General features: G+C 37.8%; 1 protein-coding gene across 3 annotated transcripts; it reads right to left on the bottom strand.

Moving 5' to 3' along the window:
- Nucleotides 1-483: 483 nt before the first annotated feature.
- On the bottom strand, nucleotides 484-16,604 carry Parp (Poly-(ADP-ribose) polymerase). 3 transcript variants are annotated; one of them, XM_064686138.1, is made up of 6 exons: nucleotides 16,426-16,600; nucleotides 11,201-11,342; nucleotides 10,819-11,116; nucleotides 2,706-3,236; nucleotides 1,880-2,449; nucleotides 484-1,802 (listed from the first exon to the last, which is right to left on the bottom strand). In XM_064686138.1, exons 1-6 carry the CDS (start codon nucleotides 16,537-16,539, stop codon nucleotides 512-514), a joined length of 2,946 nt encoding a protein of 981 aa, XP_064542208.1. In that variant the 5' UTR covers nucleotides 16,540-16,600; the 3' UTR covers nucleotides 484-511. The 3 variants fall into 3 exon arrangements, with proteins under 3 accessions (XP_064542208.1, XP_064542207.1, XP_064542209.1); XM_064686137.1 differs by having other exon boundaries at nucleotides 10,819-11,149; nucleotides 16,426-16,599; XM_064686139.1 differs by lacking the exons at nucleotides 484-1,802; nucleotides 1,880-2,449; nucleotides 2,706-3,236 and adding an exon at nucleotides 10,168-10,273 and having other exon boundaries at nucleotides 10,819-11,149; nucleotides 16,426-16,604.
- Between the last annotated feature and the right edge of the window lie 4,807 nt (nucleotides 16,605-21,411).

The raw sequence follows: 21,411 nt of genomic DNA, 5'->3' as shown, positions 1-21,411 counted from the left end.
ATGAGCCATATAGCAGCAGTTACATAATTTCTGGGGCATCGCAGACCACTCAGAGCCCAGTGCAAGGAATACCTCACAGTTTGATTGTGATTATCCTATTCGGCTACAAAACCATCACCACCATATATTTTCTCAATTAGTACCTGCATTAACTTTTCCTTGTCAATCTTTATTCAAAAAGCTTCAAGAATGCACTCTAGATTTGCTATTTGTAAAGGAATTCAAAAGCTTTCAACCGTTCCTCTAATCGGTGAAGGCTTTTGGTTGAAATACATTAATTTAAATTGAATACATTCAAATCAAGCTCCACTATATCATACTTCTGTGCCATTAATTGACAGCGGACACGTCAAACCAATTTATTTTAACGTTTTGTCTACTTCTCTAGCTCAATTTTGTCAAAAACTAAATATGACCTGGGTTAGGGTCTGTTACTCCAGTTGCAGCTTGCAAGTACTTTAAAGTAGATCAGAAAAATAGTCATTTCTACTAGTTTAATAAGCAAATTTTATTAATACTTATACTTGAACTCCATGCGAAATAAATATTGGACATTGACTTGAGCAATATCATAGACAATAAACTCATTATACAACAACGAAGATGTGAAATTCGCATCAGTGATAGGCTTTCCTAGTGGTATTTCAACACCATCAGTTCGAACATATGACTCTTTGGGATTTGGCATCGTGCGACCATGACCAAAACAGCTGTGTTTACCTTTTGGTAATTTGTTTACATACTTGGCAGCCGTACATTCCATCATGTCCCCTAAAGCCACTTCGGACAGAAGCAAAAGTCCGGTAGAGTTTTGTTGACTGGTACAACAATAGTTAGCCGATTTGGACACCATATCTGCAAAATAAATGCCCTTGCCGAACATATAGCCAGTTGGTGGTGCTTCTGGCGGAGCAATTTTCAAACCATGCGACAATATTCCAACAAAGTTTGTAAGTCGAGAACCGTGCCAAAGCAATTTTCGGTTTTGTAGCTTCTTAAAAGGCTTAAAGCGCCGAGCTTCACCTTGTCGAGCTACCTTAAATACATCTATTACTTGAAGTTCGTATGAACTATGTGTAGCTGCATGCGTATTTTGCACGTACTTGTTTAAAATTGTGAATTCTTCACTGTTTTTGTCAAGCGGTTCCAGATGTGTTTTTAACTGTTCGTAATGTTTATCCAATGGATTAACATTATCCAAATGATCCTCGTTCTTTATTAACTTATAGGCAACTTCTATCTCCGCTAATGAATCCAGCATTTGCCGTAAATTTTCTATCTGTTCAATCGTTTCAATTAAAGGCGGTGCATTGACTCCAAAACTATGCGGTATTAATGTGTAGAATCGATTACTGACATCAATAAATCGAGCATTGGTGCCACTTTGCTGAATCAATTCATATATTTCATTTACAACAGTATATGCTGACTGAAGTTGCTTTAAACTAAGTTTGCCTAGGGGCATTTTTTCCATATCTATGTGGAATTCCATCATTGTTTTCTTCATTGAGTCGACATCAAATATAAGTTTTATTAAATTTTGAACTGAAGGTTTAAGTTTAGAAACAATATTTTCACTGCTAGCGTCTTTTACTTCCTTATATTCCTCATATTGAATATCGATTGGGTACATACGACCCGGTATCTTAACAAAATTATTTCTGTTCCCAAATTCATTTCCTGTCTTTTCTGCGTAAACACTGTGAAAACATTGTATAGCATCGACTAATGTTTTGAAATCTTCCACCTTTGAGCTTCCAATAGTTGTTCCAATACGACCCCATGAGCGAAAAATCCAATACCTATACAATTAGGAAAAGTAAAACATTAAATGTAGTATGTGTAATGTGCTTATTGTGAATGCAAATTATAGACATACTTATTTTGTTTATCGGCTTCTAAAAGTTGTAACTTGTAATATGAATTCTTGTTTCGTTGTATGTCTGTTAATCCAAGTACAATATTATAATTACTGTCGCCTTGTATATATACGTGCGCGATATCGTCCAGTCCACTATCAGGATCAACAGCAAATCCATTTTTCACTTTAAGAGTTACCGATTTTGGTACAGATTTTGTATAGATACTTTTAGATTTTGAGCTTCTTGTCTCTTCTTGAGGAATGTGGGCTGATGGATCGGTTCCCCAGTCGCAAAGAGTCATACTACATATAAAATTAATGGCGACAGAGCTATCAGATTCCACTGAATCGAGATACTTCATAGGAACAATATGTATTCCAAGCTCTTTTGCTTTTTTCATACGAGAACTGAATTTTTCAACTTCTTTTCCGGTTGATATTATGGCAATAGTGTCATTAGTTATTTTGGTATCAAATTTACCTCCTAACTTTCCGATTCGCTTTTTTATTTCCGCTTCATTATCTTTTAAGCCGATTAGAGAGAATTTAAGGTTGTATAATGGTGGTCGTTCTCGTTTTATTTTTGGGCTAAAATGAAAGCATAAAAAATATTTTCATAATTTTACTCAATCTAAAAGATAAAACGCAAAGAAAACACAGAACAAGCAAAAGGTAGAATAAGACAACTAGTTGTGTTCATCCTTATAAGGTTTTCAAATTTAGGAACATAACAAAAGCATTAAAGTTGATTTAAGGCATCAATAAGGTTTATAGTTAAAGCGTTGTATTTATCTAATGAACTTTTGACTAAATTGTTATTTAAAAAAATTGTTTGGTTACTAACCCATTTAGTTCTTCTGGATTTTTCTTTATTGCAATGTCCTTAGCAATAGTTGATGCACTTGGAGGTATATACTGAATAAGTCGCGATTCGGGCTTTTTTTTGAAAGCGCTCAAAAAAATATATTCAGATTTAAGTTCATTTGGAATTTTGCATGAAGTCCGCTGAGGCTCAGTTAATAACTGTGTGCATTTGGTCCATTCTGATATGTTTCCGTTACAAAGGTAACCTGACTTGGTGAAGATGAACTGCGTACTCTTGCACTCTGGACAAGACTTAATTGCACCAAATGCCAATAGATCCGCTGCTTGATCTAAAAGCTTTTCAGAATCCCCAGTCAAAGGCTCCTGTGCATTATATTTTAACAGCTTCTCGATATCTGATTTTTTCATTTCTTTTTTTAAATTATCACGATAATTAAACAAAATATCATTCTGATTTTTTAACTTTTTTATCTTAATTTTTTCTTCGATTTCAAAATTGGGCTCTAGCTTCGGCTTCTTGGCGTCTGGGGTATCTTCAGATTTAACCACACTGAAAATTAATAAGAAAATAAATAAGTATTTTATTATGCTTCTTTTTCTCTTGACCAGCACCAACAGCCGAGTCATGTCTGTTTTTATGGAAACTAGTCGCGCACCAATCGGCATTCAGGCTATTATATCATATAACAGTAAGTTTTACATCGATTTTTACCGAAACGTCAAAAAAAGTCCGTGAATTATAGAGCATTAATAATGAAGAAATTGTCTGGCAAAAGTCAGTTTAAATTAAATTAGTTTATCTGTTTGCTCATCCAAAATATAATTAGTTCGCTAGGTTGAAAGTGGTTAAAAGTTCGACACTCGTTTGTTGTTTGTTTAACAATAGACTTGAAATCTCTATATATAAAACTGTTTGTCCTGACTGACTGACTTATTGGTGATCAACGCACAGCCCATACCGTAAGAGCTAGGAAGCTGAAATTTTCAGTGTGGCTTATGTGATGTATGGGATGAAGGTGCACGTTGTTTATTTACCATCGGATCGGCCTCATTAACATTTGGGCTGAATTTAACATTTGGTTCGTTATTCGATGCACTTTAAAAATATTTTTAAATAGAAGTGGAGATCAAGATGGTAGGGGTAAATTTTAATTTTCCACGGGCGTGTACTTAGTGGAAAGGTAATATCTAAAATTTTTATCACAAAACGTTCCAGAGGCAAGGTCGGGGATTACCCGCTAGTCATTCATATAAAGCATGCATATCAAGGATAAAGCAAAAGTACAATGCGTCACTCAGAAGTATAAATCTTTTTCGCTCATTGTACTTCGAAAACGAAACGACGCAGAGGGCCATCAACCGGATTTGTTTCAAGGTATCCCCTAGTTACTTATTTATATTATACTTAAAGTAAATGTAGTAAATGTTGTTAAGATTTTGCACTCAAGAAAACCGGTACATTAAATACGAAGACAAATAATATATATAATTAAAAGGAATGCCAATATAACTGATAAATTGACAATAAAACCAAGACTTTTGACGAATTATGTAGATCACCTTTATGCCGTAACGGACAAGACAGGAGAACATAACCTTCGGAAAAATTGAACTACTTCTTTAAATTTAAATTTACTACTGTTCTAGCAATATACCAGAAATTGCCATGCACTCAAAATTAAGTTGTATAAGAAACCCATAGCGTCTGGACGAATACTTAACTTTAACTCAAATCACCCAAGAAGGATGATTAACGTATCGGACACAAAATTCTACAAAGAAAGTGGACATGAAATATAAAAACTCTTTACCAAAAATGACTTCCCACTCAACAATGTAATATACACATGATTAAAAAATACAACAAAAAAATCTACAGAAACTACGAAAATATACAAGTTTTTAAAATATGTACCACGATTACCAGAACGCCTCACGAACTTACACTGCTAAAACGAACGAGAAATAAAAGTAGCACACAAACCAACGAATACTTTACATGTTCTCAACAATACAAAGGCAACAAGTACGAGGCTCTATATTAATAGCTATAAAATGAAAGCTACTTGATCTGTATATAGTCAAGAAGCTACATTTGGTGACTCTAGCTCTTAAAACCTAGCTCAAACAAGTAAAAGGTTCTTGTCGGGAGCTTCCGACTAGGGGATACCCTCAATCCTCTTATTCCAACATCTAATGGAGCTCGAGCTACGCGCTCGTTTGCTTTGGTAGTAATAATGATAAATTAAAAAAACACTTTCCTACGCATGGTTCGAACTCGTAACTGACCGAGTTACTTTCCGCCACCTCTACTCAATAGCCAATTAAGCAATCTAAATAGGAGCACAGAAAACAATACAATCGCAATTGCCATGCTGTTAATAGAATTCAAAGCAGACGCGCATGAATGTGTGTGTGTACATGTAGACGGAAATTCTTGGAACTTGCGCTAGCTGCTGCTAGAAACACGTGCGCAACCAAAACATATAACTTTTGTGTTTCTTAACCGATCTTAATGAAATTTTCGAGAGTACATCTTATTTTCCCAAAGAATATTTGTGATTTCTCAAAAAGTCTATTGCATTTAAATTGTGGCTTATATCGGTTTATTTACTTACTTTGTGGTGGCAGCGAGAGGTGGCGATAACTATAAAATTAAAGTTACTTGATATATACATATGTACTATTCTAGAAGCTACATGTCTAGTTCGGTGAGTCTAGCTCTTATTATTAACCAAAATTGTTCAAAAAACTGGATTTCGGTATCGATTTCTATCGATTACTTGGAAACGGGCAAGTTATCGAATATCGGAAACAAACTCGATCTGCGCGGGCACTAGGAGGCTCTTATAAGTTCTGAGATCCTTGCGTTCATACATGCGGACAGACAGACGGACTTGGCTAGATCGACTCGTTGATGCTGTTGATGCTATATGTATATACTTTATGGGGTCGGAGATGCTTCCTTCTGTCTGTTACATATTTTTGCACAAATACAATATACCCTTTTTACTCATTTTTAATGGGTATAAAAACAGGTTTTCGATATCGAAACGGGGAAAGTTATGGATTATCGGAATCTTGTACTGCTCTAACAGGTTATGAGATTCTTGCGTTCATACGGACGGACGGACAGACAGACGAGCACGGCTAGATCGAGTCGGCTATTGATCCTTATCAAGAATATACATATATACTTAATAGGGTCGGAGACGCTTCCTTCTGCCTGTTACATACATTTGCAAAAATACATTATATCCACTTTACTCATTTTCAACGAGTTCAATGATGGACAAAAGTTATGTCATTTACAAAATACCATATAAAAGCACTAATGACCCACTGTATGAAAAGCAACCACACAATAAACTTTGATGCAATAACAATGCTACAGCAAGAACAGCACTACAGCAAACGACATATACTGGAAATGCTACACATAATAAGCACATCAAACAAAAAACGACTCAAATATTGTATGTTAAATGTTTAATTTAATTTATTTTAATGTTAATTGTTTTTTTGTGTCTTGGGGTAAGTGCCCTTAAGACGGTTACCGTTGCGCTGCCGAAATTGATCCGAAATGCAAATTTAAACATAATTGTTTCATTTGTTTTTTAACAAAACTCCGGACCTCAATCCAGCTAAACAAATATTGTTTTTAAATATCTTTATATGAATTCTAGATATCTCTTTACATATTAAATAGGTATAAATGTGTAAAGCTTGAGCAAGCGAGCGCGTATCGGGAGCATATGGTTTTGAGCATATGGATCTTGAAATCGAACTGAACATTTCTGAAATATTTGTTGAAGAAAATGTACCAAACGGTCCAAATTGAGGCATTGCAACTGCGAGACTGTAAAATTAAACCCAGTTCACATATCCATTTGTAAGTTTCAGTAAGTTTTTAACGAAAGACAGATTATAGACATATTTTCTCAATAAGTTTCGCCAAACAAACAATACTCGAAATGGATCTTGCTATTTTTTTCACATATCTGCAAAACCGTGAGCCACAATTCTTTAAGCCGTTCCTTCTTTTCTTTAAAATCCAAAACTAATAATAACTCATCAACTTCGTTTGTAGATATAACATAAATATAACCATTGCGTTGTTGAAATCAGTATGTATTTTCTGATAAGGCTATCTCTCAGGACTCCCGGACCTGAGAAAACACCAAATAACATACATATGTTGCATGCATACTTAAATATATTTGTAATATAATTAACATTTAAACATTTTTATGCTTGTCGAGAATATCTTAATTAATTTTGTCCGTCTCGTTGTTGCAGACAGACCATATACCAACATTGATTTTTCATATCAAAATTGTTACAGTTTAGCAAATATTTGTAAACTTTACCCATATTTATAATATAATAAGTAGCGATAACCAGACTGGTAGCAAAAGTCACACACATTCAAATGCTCTATCATGTATTTCTTGGTTCAGTCAGGCATAATGAGAAGAATCTGATATATTTTTATTTAATAAAATACTTAAATGACCCAAATGAAATATTTATAGTTTATATTCTAATTTTTTTGTTATGCCCTAGTGGGGCACTCCTGGGTAGATCACTCTTGTTATTACTGCTAAAACAAACAAGCTCGTAGCGCGAGCTGCCTTTGGTATTATTAGAAGAGGTCTCTTACTTGTTTTATCTTTTTATCTGCGGACAAGCAACGAATAAGTCAAAGTACGAATACAAGGGGCCAAATAAAGATATAAATATTTAATAGATTATTTCATTGGTGCAGCTGGAGAGGGAATATAATATTCCTAACGAAAAAGAAAATATAACAAGAAAGAAGTTCTAGTCGGGAGCTCCCGACTATGGTATACCCTGAGGCCTCTTTTTTCGTCAACACCAAATGCAGCTCGCGCTACGCGCTCGTTTGATTAAGAAGTAATAAAGAAAAATGAAAATAAAAAAAAAATAAAAATTGTTCCCTTGGCACCACTTGCCGCTGCCTCTACTCAAGGGCCACCCCAATAATTGAGCTTTAATGAGAAAAAAAAAAACAATTAAAATAGCAGCACAGAAAACAATACAATCGCAATTGCAATGCTGTTGATAGAATTCAAAGCAGACGCGCATGAATGTGTGTGTGTATATGTATAAATTCTTGGAATTTGCGCAGCAGCTATGCTGCTAACACGTGCGCACATAACTTTTGTGTTTCTTAACCGAACTTAATGAAATTTTCGACAGGACATCTTATTGTAGAATAGAATATAGAATATTTGTGTATTCTCAAAAATGCAATTGCATACAAATTGTGGCTTAAATTGATAGGCAATAAAAGTTGGATAGTTAACTTGATTTATAGCTTTGCGGTAGTAGCGTGGAGGGGGCGATAGGTGTAAAATGAAAGATACTTGATATATATATATACTATTCTAGAAGCTACATGTCAAGTTTGGTGACTCTAGCTCATATTATTTGCCGAAATTGCTCAAAAAACAGGATTTCGGTATTGATTTCTTTCGATTACTTGGAAACGGGGCAAGGTATCGAATATCGGAAACAAACTCGATCTGCGCGGGCATTAGGAGGACCAACACCTGAAATTTCAAGTCTCTAGCTCTTATAGGTTCTGGTATCCTTGAGTTCATACATACGGACAGACGGACAGATGGACATGGCTAGATCGACTCGCCTATTGATGCTGATCAAGAATATATATACTTTATGGGGTCGGAGATGCTTTCTTCTGCGTGTTACATACATTTGCACAAATACAATATACCCTGTTTACCCATTTTTAATGGGTAGAGGGTATAAAAACCAATCCAGCTGCTGGTTGAAAATCCTACAAATACCTGGAAGCAACAAGACGAATCGAGTGACCGAATCTTGGCGAATCAGTTTATTCAGCCCCGATCCCTATAGGGCTGTCTTCAGTTGTAATTTTTTACAATGGATAACTAAAACCACATACAACTGGTAGTTGTATCCCCTATAAAGACTTTATTATTATTGAAGCAATTCAGCAAATTGAGCGCCAGAATCCATGAGATATAGCATATTCGGTGTCGACCGCTTTAAGTTCTTCAGGTTTTGAGTTAGGAAGCTACTTAAAAACAAATACATTATGGGACCGACCATCAAATGATTTTGGTAGGGTCTAGCTCAATCTCAATAGAGAAAGCCCGCACTAAATGGTGCACACACCTTAGCATTGATCGAGTTTTTCGCTCCGGGGTAGCTGTAAAACTCTATTTTGTAATTGTTTAATGCGGGTCCGTGCAAAAAATATTTCTCTACTGTGTTGGGGTGGGCTGGGCATTGCCTTCGTATTTTTTTTTTATTTGTATCTGAAAAAAATTATTTTGTATTTGTGTTGGGTGGTCCCCATCTCAAATCGGACCTTCGACGAGTTTACATTTCAATATTTAACCATAACAGCCTGTAAACGAACTACTCGAAAATCTGCGCAATTCTCATTAACATAACGATTTTAATCTATGTAAGTTTATCACAGAACTAGAAATGAAGAGTACGATCATACTGAATAACGTAAGTTTGGAAAACCTTCATAAAATTCAGTTGAAACAAACATACTCACCGATAGAATCTTTAGTATCCCATATAGGGCAGATATTTTAAAAAAAATCATCAGGAGTTAGAGAACATCCTTTCGATCTTAAACTCAACCTTCTGCTAAGTTGCCAACAGTGTGAGTGTGTGTGCGAGTGCATATGGCAATACATGGCGCTAAATGGCTAAGGTTGTGCACGGACGTGTTTTGCAATTTAGTGCAATCGGTGGCGAAGTGCAATCGGCAGGGTATTTCACTAGCTTATGCATTACACGCCTAATAGACAGCAGCCGCGACCGCCTCACTATCGGAGTCATGGTCAGTTTCTCGCTTACACGCCTGACACGTCCGTCAGGTCGATTGCCTCCGCAGCGCAGTCAGAGTGCGTATCTCCAACGCGTCCAGCAAAGCACTATGAGCCGTCGGATAGCGCACACGAATCATACGTGCATGTCCATGAATACCGACACACACACCTCCATGCATACGCATCCAGCGAAGCACAATCAAGGACAATGACAATACCGGATCAGAGCAACGTCCACTAGTGTTAGTATAGTTAGCAATTAAACAACATTGTATCAGATAGGGCCTTTAAATTTTATAGACTCAGGGATATAATTCCTTTCTAAGCCTGTAAGACAATAGCAGCGATTTGGAGACCTTCGTCAACGTGCACGCCTGGCTGAATGCTGAGATAGAGTTGACCGGAAGTGACAGCAACGAGGGCCGCTTATATTAATTATTATATTTCGCTTAAGACTTTGCCAAGGTTAAGGCCCCAGCCAGTAAAGGCGCCCCCGACCGCGCCGACGCTTGCAAAATGGACACAGACAACCATGACGACTACAAACGGGAGTGCTCCTACTTCCGCTATGGGGTTGACCTCACAGGGGGACGTGGAGACACAATTTCTTTTCTACCATTACGGTCCGTGATTCGCCTAGAAAGGAATAATGTGGCCGAGGATCCCAAAATAGTCGAGCTTTGAATGGAGGTCCCAACGACATGGCATGTCCACACGCTGGTCAGGCCTGCAATGGTCATCGCCAATGTCACAAGAATTGCACGGCCGCACATTATAAAAGGTGTAGAAATAGATATAAGAAAATTTAAAAAGTATTAAAAGTAGTCGTAAGAATCATGATTATTTATTAAGCCCGCCAGCTCATGCAGCTTCTCCGCTTGCTCAATTGCCTCTCCCTTTTCGCTCTTAGAGTGCGTTGGTGAAGTGTTTAGTGAGCGAAGCTTTAACCACTGCGCCTAGCAGAGGGTTGGGGTGAGCATAATATAATAAAATATATATAGGCTCAGTAACGCGACATTTTCAGAAGATACTTGTAATTATAAGACTCTGGACGTTAAATATCCTCGTGGCAATGATTTTTATGCATTTATCAGTAATATACTAACTTAATGTGATCGCTAGTTTTAAACTTGATGGTCACCCACCCACTTTATGAACGTGATAAAGAAATTTTTCTCTTTGCTGCAGCGTGAATATAAAAAGAGTATACAAGCCTCCAGCTCTTTTTCACTTTGCGAATATAAATGTCAAACAAAATGCATTTTTACTCACGGTAGAACTTTTAAAACTTCCTCCTTGTCCTCGTCTTTAAGGAGCTTATATCCAGGCAGGTTTTCGCCAGTGTCAAACCAATCAACGTCCGATCGCATTTTTGCAAAGCACTCCAAATGATGCCATACTTTTTGGCCGCCGTATTTCATGCCAATTTCAGTATCGTAAACTGTTTTAAAGACTCGAACTTCATCCTTGCTTATTTTTAGTTCGCAGCCGCGACATGTGGCTCGACCTGATTTAGAGTATTCAATCCCAAAATCTTTAAGAGCTTCCTGTTCGGACTTTGAACGTTTGCCTGTTTTGCCAGCAACAGTTACCGATATAGTATCTAATAACAAAAGTTAGACTATTTTATTTTGAGATAGTTAAATATACATACCAATCAGTTTTGAGAGCTCAGTTTGGTCTGCAAATCTCAAATTTTCGAAGTTCTTAATGTCCCCTACGGAGGCTGGTTTTTGTTTCTTAAAAAAACAGTCCTTGTGAAACCAATTTGGCATTTTTCCATCATGAAAGGGTGACTAAAAATAATAATTAATATAAATAAATCGCTCTAGTAGACTGCACAGATGCGTGCTATAAATTGGAAGTCAAGAAAAAAAATCGAGTCAGGATATAGTAGTCTTAAAATAAATTAATTGTATATGGCTATATTTTTTTAACCTTCTTTTTATGCACAATGATACACATAAACAAAAACACCTTAAAAATGTTCCTATAGTCGGGGTTATAAAATTGGTTCAAGTATCGTGTCTTTTTACTGATAATATCGCTCCATATGTTTTCCATCTCAGCATTTAACATTGTTAGGTTCAGGTCCCTTGCGAAACCAATTAATTCTTGGCTCTATTAACTTCATTTCAAAACCTGAAACCAGTACATTCATTTCCGTATATAAGGTCTTAAAATTAAAAATAGAGGTGTTTATTTTGTTAACATGATTGATTTGATAAATACACTATATTTTAATTTTGTTGACAAATATGCTTGGCAAAAAAAATGTTGGCGCTCAATCTACTTTTCAACTTTTCGGTTCAATTTCAAAGTTCATTCATTTCATAAGAAATTATTCTCTGACCGAGTTGCTACTAGTAGTTGCGAAGCGATTGTTCGCCAATCTACCCCTAAAACTTTTAAGCGTTTCCTTTTTTGAGCAAAGCAGGTCATCGTTATCGCTAACATGCTCGTCGCAAAAAAAAAACAAAGATGTTTCATTAATGTCGAACGTTCCACCAACGTCTAATGTTTCATTAACGTGAACGTTCCTCTAACGTCGAACGTTCCACTTACGTCAAACGTTACGATAACGTCCAACGTTCCACTAACCTCGAAAGTTCCACAACCTCAACCAATGGCTAAATTTTATGCGTGAATTTGAAAATGCGACGTCGGACACGTTTGCTGGAATGGTTATAATTAAAACGTCTCTCCATCGATTTTAATGATCAATATAGAGGTGAGGCAAAATATACAAGTTTTATACCCTGAATCCATTGAAAATGGGTAAAAAGGGTATAATGTATTTGTGCAAATGTATGTAACAGGCAGAAGGAGCCGAGCCGAATCGATCTAGATATGTCTGTCTGTCCGTCCTTCCGTCCGTATGTATGAACGCAAGGATCTCAGAACATATAAGAACTAGAAAAAAAGTTTGAAATTGTAGCTGTAGGTCCTCCTAGTCCATGCGCAGTACGTGTTTGTTTCCGATAATCGATAGCTTACTCCGTTTCCACGTAATCGATAAAAATCGATATCGAAGTCGTGTTTTTTGAGCAAATTAGGTAAATAATAAGAGCTAGAGTTCCCAAACTTAATATGTTGCTTCTATAATAGTATATAGATATCAAGTAACTTTCATTTTATAGCTATCGCCACCTCCCCCTACCAAGTAAATAAATCAATTTACATATGCTGCCTACCAATATAAGCCACAATTTAAATGCAATTGTCATTTTGAGAATACACGAATATTCCAAAGTACAATAAGATCTACTGATGAAAATTACATCACGATCGGGTAAGAAACAAAAAAGAAAATGTGTTTCGGCTGCCCACGTGATTGCGGCAGCTAGCACAAATTGCAAGAATTTCTGTATTCATGTACACACACACACACACATTCTCGAGCGTCTTCTTTGAATTCTATCAACAGCATTGCAATAGCGATTGTATTGTTTTCTGCGCTGCTATATTAATTTGTTTTTTTCTCATTAATACTCAATAATTGGTGGGGTTGTTGGGTAAAGGCGGCGGCAGGTAGTGCGGTCCGCTGCGAGTTCGAGACCTATCGAGGAAAGTATTTTTATTTTATTTTTTTGGCTGGTGCGGCTGTTGAGTAGAGGCGGCGGCAAATAGTGCGGCTAGTGCGAGTTTGAACCCAGCCAAGGAAAGGTTTTTTTTTTAAATTTATCTTTATTACTTCAAAAGCAAATGAGCGCGTAGCGCGAGCTGCATTTGGTGATGAAAAAAGAGGGATCGGGGTATCCTCTAATCGGGAGCTCCCGACTAGAACCTCTTACTTGTTTTTAATTTATCTTTATTACTACTAAAGCAAACGAGCGCGTAGCTCGACCTGCATTTGGTTATGAAAGAAGAGGGTGCAGGGTATCCTCTAGTCGGGAGCTCCCAACTATAACCTCTTGTTTCTATTGCAGTTTTCTTTCGAAATTTTCAAATTTTAAATAAAAAAAATTCGAAAATTTACCGCACAAAAAATTATTTTCTTAATTATTAATTGAAAAAATTGAGCATTTAAACAGATGTACAGATTATTTGAATGTACATCACAGAAGAAACAATGGTGCAAGCCGAATACTTATATTCCTATGATTTCAGAAACATTAAAACTACATCGTTACCAGTTAAAGTCCTCGTAAAAAAGAGTAATGTCCAGGAGAATAAGATACATATTTCATAGAAATATTACTTCCTCAAGATAAAAAAAAATTAAGAGGTTCTAGTTGGGAGCTCCCGACTAGGGGATACCCTGAACCCTCTTATTTCAACACTAAATGCAACTCGCGCTACGCGCTCGTTTGCTTTAGTAGTAATAAAAATAAATTTAAAAAAAATATTTCCTCGGTAGGGCTCGAACTCGCAACAGACCGCATTAATTGCTGCACCTCTACTCAATAGCCACACCAGCCAAAAAAAATAGTATCCTCGGTAGGGTTCGAACTCGCAACAGACCGCACTACTTGCCGCCGCCTCTTGTCAACATCCACACTTAATAAGAAAAAACGAATTAAAATAGCAGCACACAAAACAATACAATCGACATTGCAATGCTGTTGATAGAATTCAAAGCAGACGCGCATGAATGTGTGTGTAAATGTATACAGAAATTCCTAGAATATGCGCTTGCTGCCGCTGATACGAGGAAAGCCATAACACGGATTCTTAAATAACTTCTGTGTTTCTAGTTGGGAGCTCCCGACTAGGGGATACCCTGAACCCTCTTATTTCAACACTAAATGCGACCTTGATCAAATTTTCAACAGTATCTCCATCATATTGTGCTATAGAACATTTGTGTATTCTCAAACAGTCAAGTTTGATGACTCTCGCTCATATTATTTACCAAAATTGCTCAAAAAAAAGGATTTCGATATCGATTTTTATCGATTACTTGGAAACGGGGCAAGTTATCGAATATCGAAAACAAACTCGATCTGCGCGGGTACTAGGAGGACCCACAGTTAAAAAAATTTCAAGTCACTAGCTCTTATAGGTTCTGAGATCCTTGAGTTCATATATACGGACGGACGGACGGACGGACAGACAGACGGACATGGCTAGATCGACTCGGCTATTGATGCTGATCCAGAATATGTATAATTTATGGGGTCGGAGATGCTTCCTTCTGCCTGTTACATACATTTGCACAAATACATTTTACCCTTTTTACCGATTAAAAATGGGTATAAAAATGGCTTCCTAGATAGGACTCGAACTCGTAATAAACCACACAACCTGCCACCGCCTCTTTTTAACAGCCATACCAACAATTCTCTTTTAATGATAAAAAACTAATTCAAATAGCAGCACATAAGTTAAGAACATCTGTTACACACATCAATAGCAAGAGACCTCGTTGGGAAGTGTGTAGTCAGGCGGCTCAAGAGAAGATCGTTGGAGGACCTACTCCACCCACGAGAGAAGAACCTTATTCAAAAAGCCGCTTTTGACCCTGTTGGCCACGATAAAGCCTGAGGACCCAACCAGGCTTGCAGAAACAGCACCTAAGCCAACTGTGTTGTAATAAAAATGTGTTCTATTTTAATCCATTACAATTAACATTTATAAAAACAAGTAAGAGGGTTCTAGTCGGGAGCTCTCGACTAGATGCTTCCCGATCGGAGATGCTTTTTTCTGCCTGTTACATAGATTTGCACAAATACATAATACCCTTCTTACCCATTTTTAATGGGTTCAGGGTATAAAAATATATCAGTAGAAAGTACTCATGCACCCAGCCCAACGATCACGGCCAAGGTGCATGACCAATAATCGACACGTGCGACAAGGCTTCGCATTCCAAAGAGCAACAAGGGGACGCCAGCGGCAGCAGCAGTGCGAGGCTAATTATTTTTAAATCAAATAATTTTCAAATTAGTTCTTCTCTCACAATTGTTGTTTTCTTATACAAAACAATTTACAATTTATTAATTCATACACAGCACAAAATACAATACAATCGCAATTGCAATGCTCGTTAAGCACACGTTTTCTTTAACAACTTCTGTGTTTCTTAATTGAACTTGATGAAATTTTCAACAGTAGATCCTATTGTTCTATAGAATATTCGTTTATTCTCAAAAGGTCAAATGCATTCAAATTGTGGATTGAATTGTTGAGTGGTTCCGATTGGTTTATTTATTTGATTTATAGCTATGGGGTGTAGTCAGGAGGGTGGAGGTAGCTATAAAATAAAAGATACTTAACCTTTATATACTATTGTCGAAGATACATGTCAAGTTTAGTGTTTCTAACTCTTAAAACCTAAAAGACTTACTCAAATAATAGGATTTCGATATCAAATTTCAACGATAGCTTGCGGGGCAAGGTCTCTAAAGTCTCTAGCTCCTATAGGTTTTGAGATTCTTGCGTTCATACATACAGACGGACGGACAGACATTCGGACATAGCTAGATCGACTCGGCTTGTGATGCTGATCAGTAATAAATATACTTTATGGGGTGAGAGATGTTTCCTTTTGCATGTTACATACATTTACACAAATACCTTTTTACCCATTTACAATGGGTTCAGGGTTTAAAAATGGTTTAAACAAGTAAACAAATGTTAATTACTCCTAAATGACCCTACGGTGTAGACTACTGTATTTAAATACGTACGGCAAGCACGTATTGCAGTCCCCCTCGGTATTGTAAATATACATAAATATCTGCCAATGTTTATGAATATATATACATATGTATTAATTAATATGTTACCTATGTATATGATAAAATATTCATTAAGTTTCACAAATCTCTAATGGATACGGAAGGGACAATGTGTCGTGGATATTCATGGTTTTTAATTGTATTAGCCTACAATGTCTTAACATCTACATATGCATACATATATGTATAAACCTACTTGAACCATTACTGCAAGCCGCAGAGAATCCTTTAAAATTGCTGTTTTACATCCTTTACAAGAAGCTCGGCCCGATTTTGCATACTCTGCCACATAAGGCAATTCGATATCCATTTTTAATATTGTGAAAATATAATATGCACAGCAAGCAAATTTAAGCGCTAAAATCTATGAATAATAACGCCGATATCCATATCGATATTTAAATTACAACACTTAGATACATTAATATGTGCATTAAATATCGGTTTTTTGAAACTATGGAACGAAACTCTTACACTACATTCCCTAAAGCCAGATAGCTACTTATATATCTATATATATTTTTTTATGCGCAATATTTAAAATTAAATTTGAGCACATTCGCAAAAAAATAATATTGATGCGAGCCGTTGTAGAATTCTTAACTGCACCTTATTGTCGTTGACTCGCTCAACAAATCTCCTGTTTGCATTAAGGAACAGCTGACTGAATTTCAATTTTAAATATGTGAAAAGAAATCTGGCTAAAAAATCTTTTTAATTTAGTGTTTCTTCTCCGAACGTAAATTGTATGCCTTATGTGTTATTCTTGTTACATTTGACACTATCGAAAGCGTCGATATTCCATTCTGTTTTGCTTGCGTTCTTTATTATCGGCCACGCAGATATCTTTTTGTCATATGGGCAGAGTATCGGGGGTGAAGCCGGGGACACAGCAGTCTCCAATTAATTGAAGAGTGGTAAAGCCGGACTTGCGATCCACGGTGCCGAAAGGGGAACGACAAGGGGCGATTGCTGTTGGCCACCCGATTCGCTCCTAAAGAGATTAGAAGGAGAGCGGATTGCATGCTCTTGGAAATGCCCTTGGTCTTCATCTGGGCCGTTGATCCAAAAAGGCAGCTATGCATATGGGCAGCAACGGTGACCACCTTTCTAAGTATGCGTGTGCCAAAATTCCGGATGCCGAATGTTGCTGCTCAAATGTACAGCCGAGGAGTTCGATTTTGTCAGCAGTCTTCGGCGGGCGCGCCGCGCTCGAAAGCATCCTCAGTGCAAAAATATTTCGAGCAAAAGTTTTTCCCTGGCCAAATAGACCGACGGCACATATTAACAAAATAGATGAATTTTTTTTTTTTATAATTTAACTATAATTAAAACATTGAGCCGACAAAAAATTGTAGGAAACAAAAATATACATATAAGGCCGCATACAAAAGACAGTGATATTACCATGCAAACCTGAACAAGGCCATAAGCGCACAATAGACCCTGATCTGCCAAAGAAGAAAAAGGAAATAAAATAATAACCATAAAAGTGCTAGCGAAGGAGCCACGCAGAGGACGACATGCTGTTTCTCCCGCCTCACAAGCCCGTCATCTGTGGTCCGGCCAATCTAATCGACGAGAGAGGGATCCGAGCCAGAGTGCACGTCGACGACTACCTGCGTATTTTCGCCCCGTCGCGGACACAACGAGTCGACCAGGAGACGAAGTGGCCACAGGCGAGACCACGCCCACATCATCCAAGTGCGTCCGTTCTATAACACCCAGCCTCACCCCGAGAAACAGGCAGAGGCAGAATCAGACTCATATTTGAGACCCCTCCATGAGTAAACATTTTTAAATCATTAAATTTAATTTTGCTTGTTGGCCCTTTTAAGTAAAACTTCATTGATCTCCGACAGTAAAGAAAAGGCCCCAAAAGCTATTGCGTCTGCCATCTAAGGAAAGAAAGAAACGAAGTGATTTCGTTTTCACACGATCCATACATGTATATATATACACAAAAAATCATTTATTTCCAACGCCTTTAGCGCCCCAGCGAGCTCTTTAGGAAGGCTAAGTGTATTGAAGCCATTTAATTTCTACTTATTTATTTTTTTATATAAGCATCTTTCCAACATACCATTTTTTCCCAGCGTGGTAACACGTATATATACGTGCGCGAACGTGTGGGGAGCCAATCGCTCAATTTAATATTTATAATATTTGTTCTCCCACGTAGTTCCCAACGGCGGTTGGAATTAGCTTTCGGAAACGTCTGTTATTTGTGTTGTTCGGCTATAAATACAATTTTAGAAAATCATATTAATTGTCAATAACCATAAGATAATGCAAATTATTATACGTACCTGTTGAAGTGAGAGAGATGTCCATTAGTATAACATTATATAAAGAAGGTTTAAGATGTTCTGTAAAAGATAATAAAATAAGCTATAAGATCAATTGCCAATAATAATAAGATGATGCAAATAATTATACGCACCTGTTGAAGTTGAAAAGAAGTGTCCACTTGCATGAACCCATAAATATAAGTTTGGAGATATCCTGTGAAGATAAATAAAATAAGAGATATTGATTGTTAATAACTATAAGAAATGCAACCAATTATACGCACATACTGACGGAAAGCAATTTCCGGCTAAATATCTATTGATGGGGAGGGGCATGACTGCCGACACGGGTGGATGAAGGTCATCTAGTGGCCAAAATGAGGGAGACGAGTGTAGGTGATCGTCTCAGGTAGGGCGGGTACGCTGGGTCCGGAACCGGGAGCCGATCTGTAAAAGTAATTGGATCAGTAGAGTTTTTTTTTGTTAATTTATTTCAGCGTCTCACCTTTGTTGTTTGCATTTGTTGTTCTCACAGCTGCTTATGTTGATCATTTGTTAGAAGCTCCGGCTGTTTGATGTTTATCGATTTTGTGGTTAATTTGGATAGTGCTGTGTGGGTCTATTTTGCTGCAGATGTTGTAGCTTGTTGATATCGATTGTGCGGACTAGGGGCTAGGGATGGAACTACACCCAGAGAACCGATGAGCCAGCCGGCGCGGCCCAAAGAGAAACAAGCAGTTCCGTAACAGCTTATAGGTGCAAGAAAAAGATTTTGTCAACAAATGGGGTTAAATTTAGATGCATAATATTCGTGAGGTTATATCCAGAGTGAATATGTTTTCTATTTTAAAAATCTTTCGTAAATAAAAGGTTGGACTTCAGATATATCAAATTTACACCCAGCGAATTCGCCTTGCTTCGCCGGTGTAGCTTAATTTAGGCTATAGATTTTTCAAAATGACTTTGAGAACGAAATTTCACGAACCAAATCTTTGACACCCATTTCCACCAAGGAGGAAAAGTGTGAAACACCCCTCAAATGAATTTGAACAAAGATCTTTGAAAATGAGTTTGATACCGATCGGATGATAAACGAAAAAGTTTCATACAAACGTTTTTCCAAACTTGCGGATGGAATTTATCGAAACCCCTTCTTATCGTGCGCCTTCGTCACATAAGGTAAATTCAGTGAACATTTCGGTTTCCTATCTCTTACGGTTTGGGCAGTGCGTTGACCACCAGTCAGTCAGTCAGTCATTCAGCCAATCAGTCTGGACAAACAGTTTTATATGCAGAGATATATAATTTGTGCCATCTTTAGTGCTTCTGAACGAATGTTTAATCAGGTGTCAAAAATTAATTGTCATAAAAGAGCAGATGCCTATGCAGAGCACCTTCATGACTCATTCACGCCGTTTAATTGCTGCTCATTTACGGAGATAGCGGGCACTATCCGTTTCGTGGAGCTGCTAAGTGTGAGTGACACACAGATCGCTTCAGCATTCCTGGATGAGATTGAGAACGCCTCAGGCGCCTGGACACGGCGCCTGGGCATTGACGCAAGGGCGATAAAAATGCTTCCTAAAAATTTTATCCAGTTGCTGACCAACGTTATTAACCGATGCTTTGCGATTAGACATTTCCCTTCCCAGTGGAAACGAGCTGAGGTAATCTTAATACCAAAGCCTGGTATAGCTGAGGCCGATCTCTCCTCATATCGCCCCATAAGTTTACTAGCGACTCTCTCTAAAATGCTCGAAAGAGTTTTTTTAAGTAGAGTGCTGCTAGTATTGAACGAGGCTGGTTTGATCCCAGACCATCAGTTCGGCTTTAGGCGCCTCCACGGAACACCAGAGCAGTGCCATAGGATAGAAGAGCGAATATTACAGGCATTCGAAGAAAAGAAGTACTGCTGTGCGGTCCTAATTGATGTGAAGTAAGTCTTTGATAGGGTATGACACCCCGGCCTACTGCACAAGCTCAAGGCAAACTTACCAACATCCTTCTTTAAATTTCTCAAATGCTACATCTCCTGCAGATAATTTTACACCTAATGCGGAGACGCTACCTCGTCTGTTAGGAGCATCAGAGCCGAAGTCCCGCAAGGCAGCGTTCTGGGACTACTACTATACACGGGGTACACAGCCGGCATGCCTTTCAGCCCGGATCAGAGCCTGTTGGTCGCCACGTACGCGGATGATACTGCATTTCTTACCACGGCCAACACCCCGCAGTATGCGTCCACCATTATCCAGCGTCAATTGGACTCCCTGGACAGCTGGCTGAAAAGATGGAACATCGCGGACAAACAGGAAAAATAGACCCATACCACTTTCACGCTGCGCAAAGGAAACTGCCCCCAGTTTTCCTAGATGGATTACTGATTCCGGTGAACACAACGCCAAATTATCTAAGCATCACATTCGACAGACGGCTGACACGGCGTGAACATATTGTGCGCAAAAGAAAGCAGACTGAAAAAAAGCTGAAGCAATATAACTGGTTGATCGCCAGGCACTCCAAATTGAAACTTCGCGTAAAGCTGTTACTCTATAAAACAATTATCAAGCCAACATGAACTCACGGCATCCATCTTTGGGTTACCGCCAGCAGGAGCAAGCTGAGCATTATTCAGCGGTTTCAAAATAAAGATCTGCGAATTTTATCTAACGCGCATATCTACCATGAAAATATCATAATTCACAGCCAGCTTTATATTCCTTGGGTTAAAGAGGTAATTGCCAAGTTGAGTGATCGCTACATCGCCAGACTAGGCAACCACCCAAATAATCTTGCCATCAACCTTTTGGACAACAGCTTAACAGCGAGACGGCTCAAAAGGAAACACCCTCTTGACCTCCCCCAAAGAGTAGATGTCTAACTCCACACCT

Source organism: Drosophila montana, unplaced genomic scaffold, assembly GCF_035044405.1.
Source record: "Drosophila montana isolate Dmon_TW-CO22-7 unplaced genomic scaffold, ASM3504440v1 contig_3139_1, whole genome shotgun sequence".
NCBI lineage: Eukaryota > Metazoa > Arthropoda > Insecta > Diptera > Drosophilidae > Drosophila > Drosophila montana.
Note: the sequence above shows the minus strand (reverse complement) of the source record. Positions and strands in the feature narration are given on the sequence as shown.

What these genes read in the sequence shown, in the direction of transcription:
- Parp (XM_064686137.1), bottom strand. Translation starts at nt 16,539, where the DNA reads ATGGATATCGAATTGCCTTATGTGGCAGAGTATGCAAAATCGGGCCGA. An exon ending in GGCTTGCAGTAATGGTTCAA is followed by an intron (nt 11,343 to 16,425) that starts GTAGGTTTATAC and finishes TATTATTTTTAG; the next exon opens with TCACCCTTTCATGATGGAAA. An exon ending in GAAGTTTTAAAAGTTCTACC is followed by an intron (nt 3,237 to 10,818) that starts GTGAGTAAAAAT and finishes ATTAATTTTCAG; the next exon opens with TGTGGTTAAATCTGAAGATA.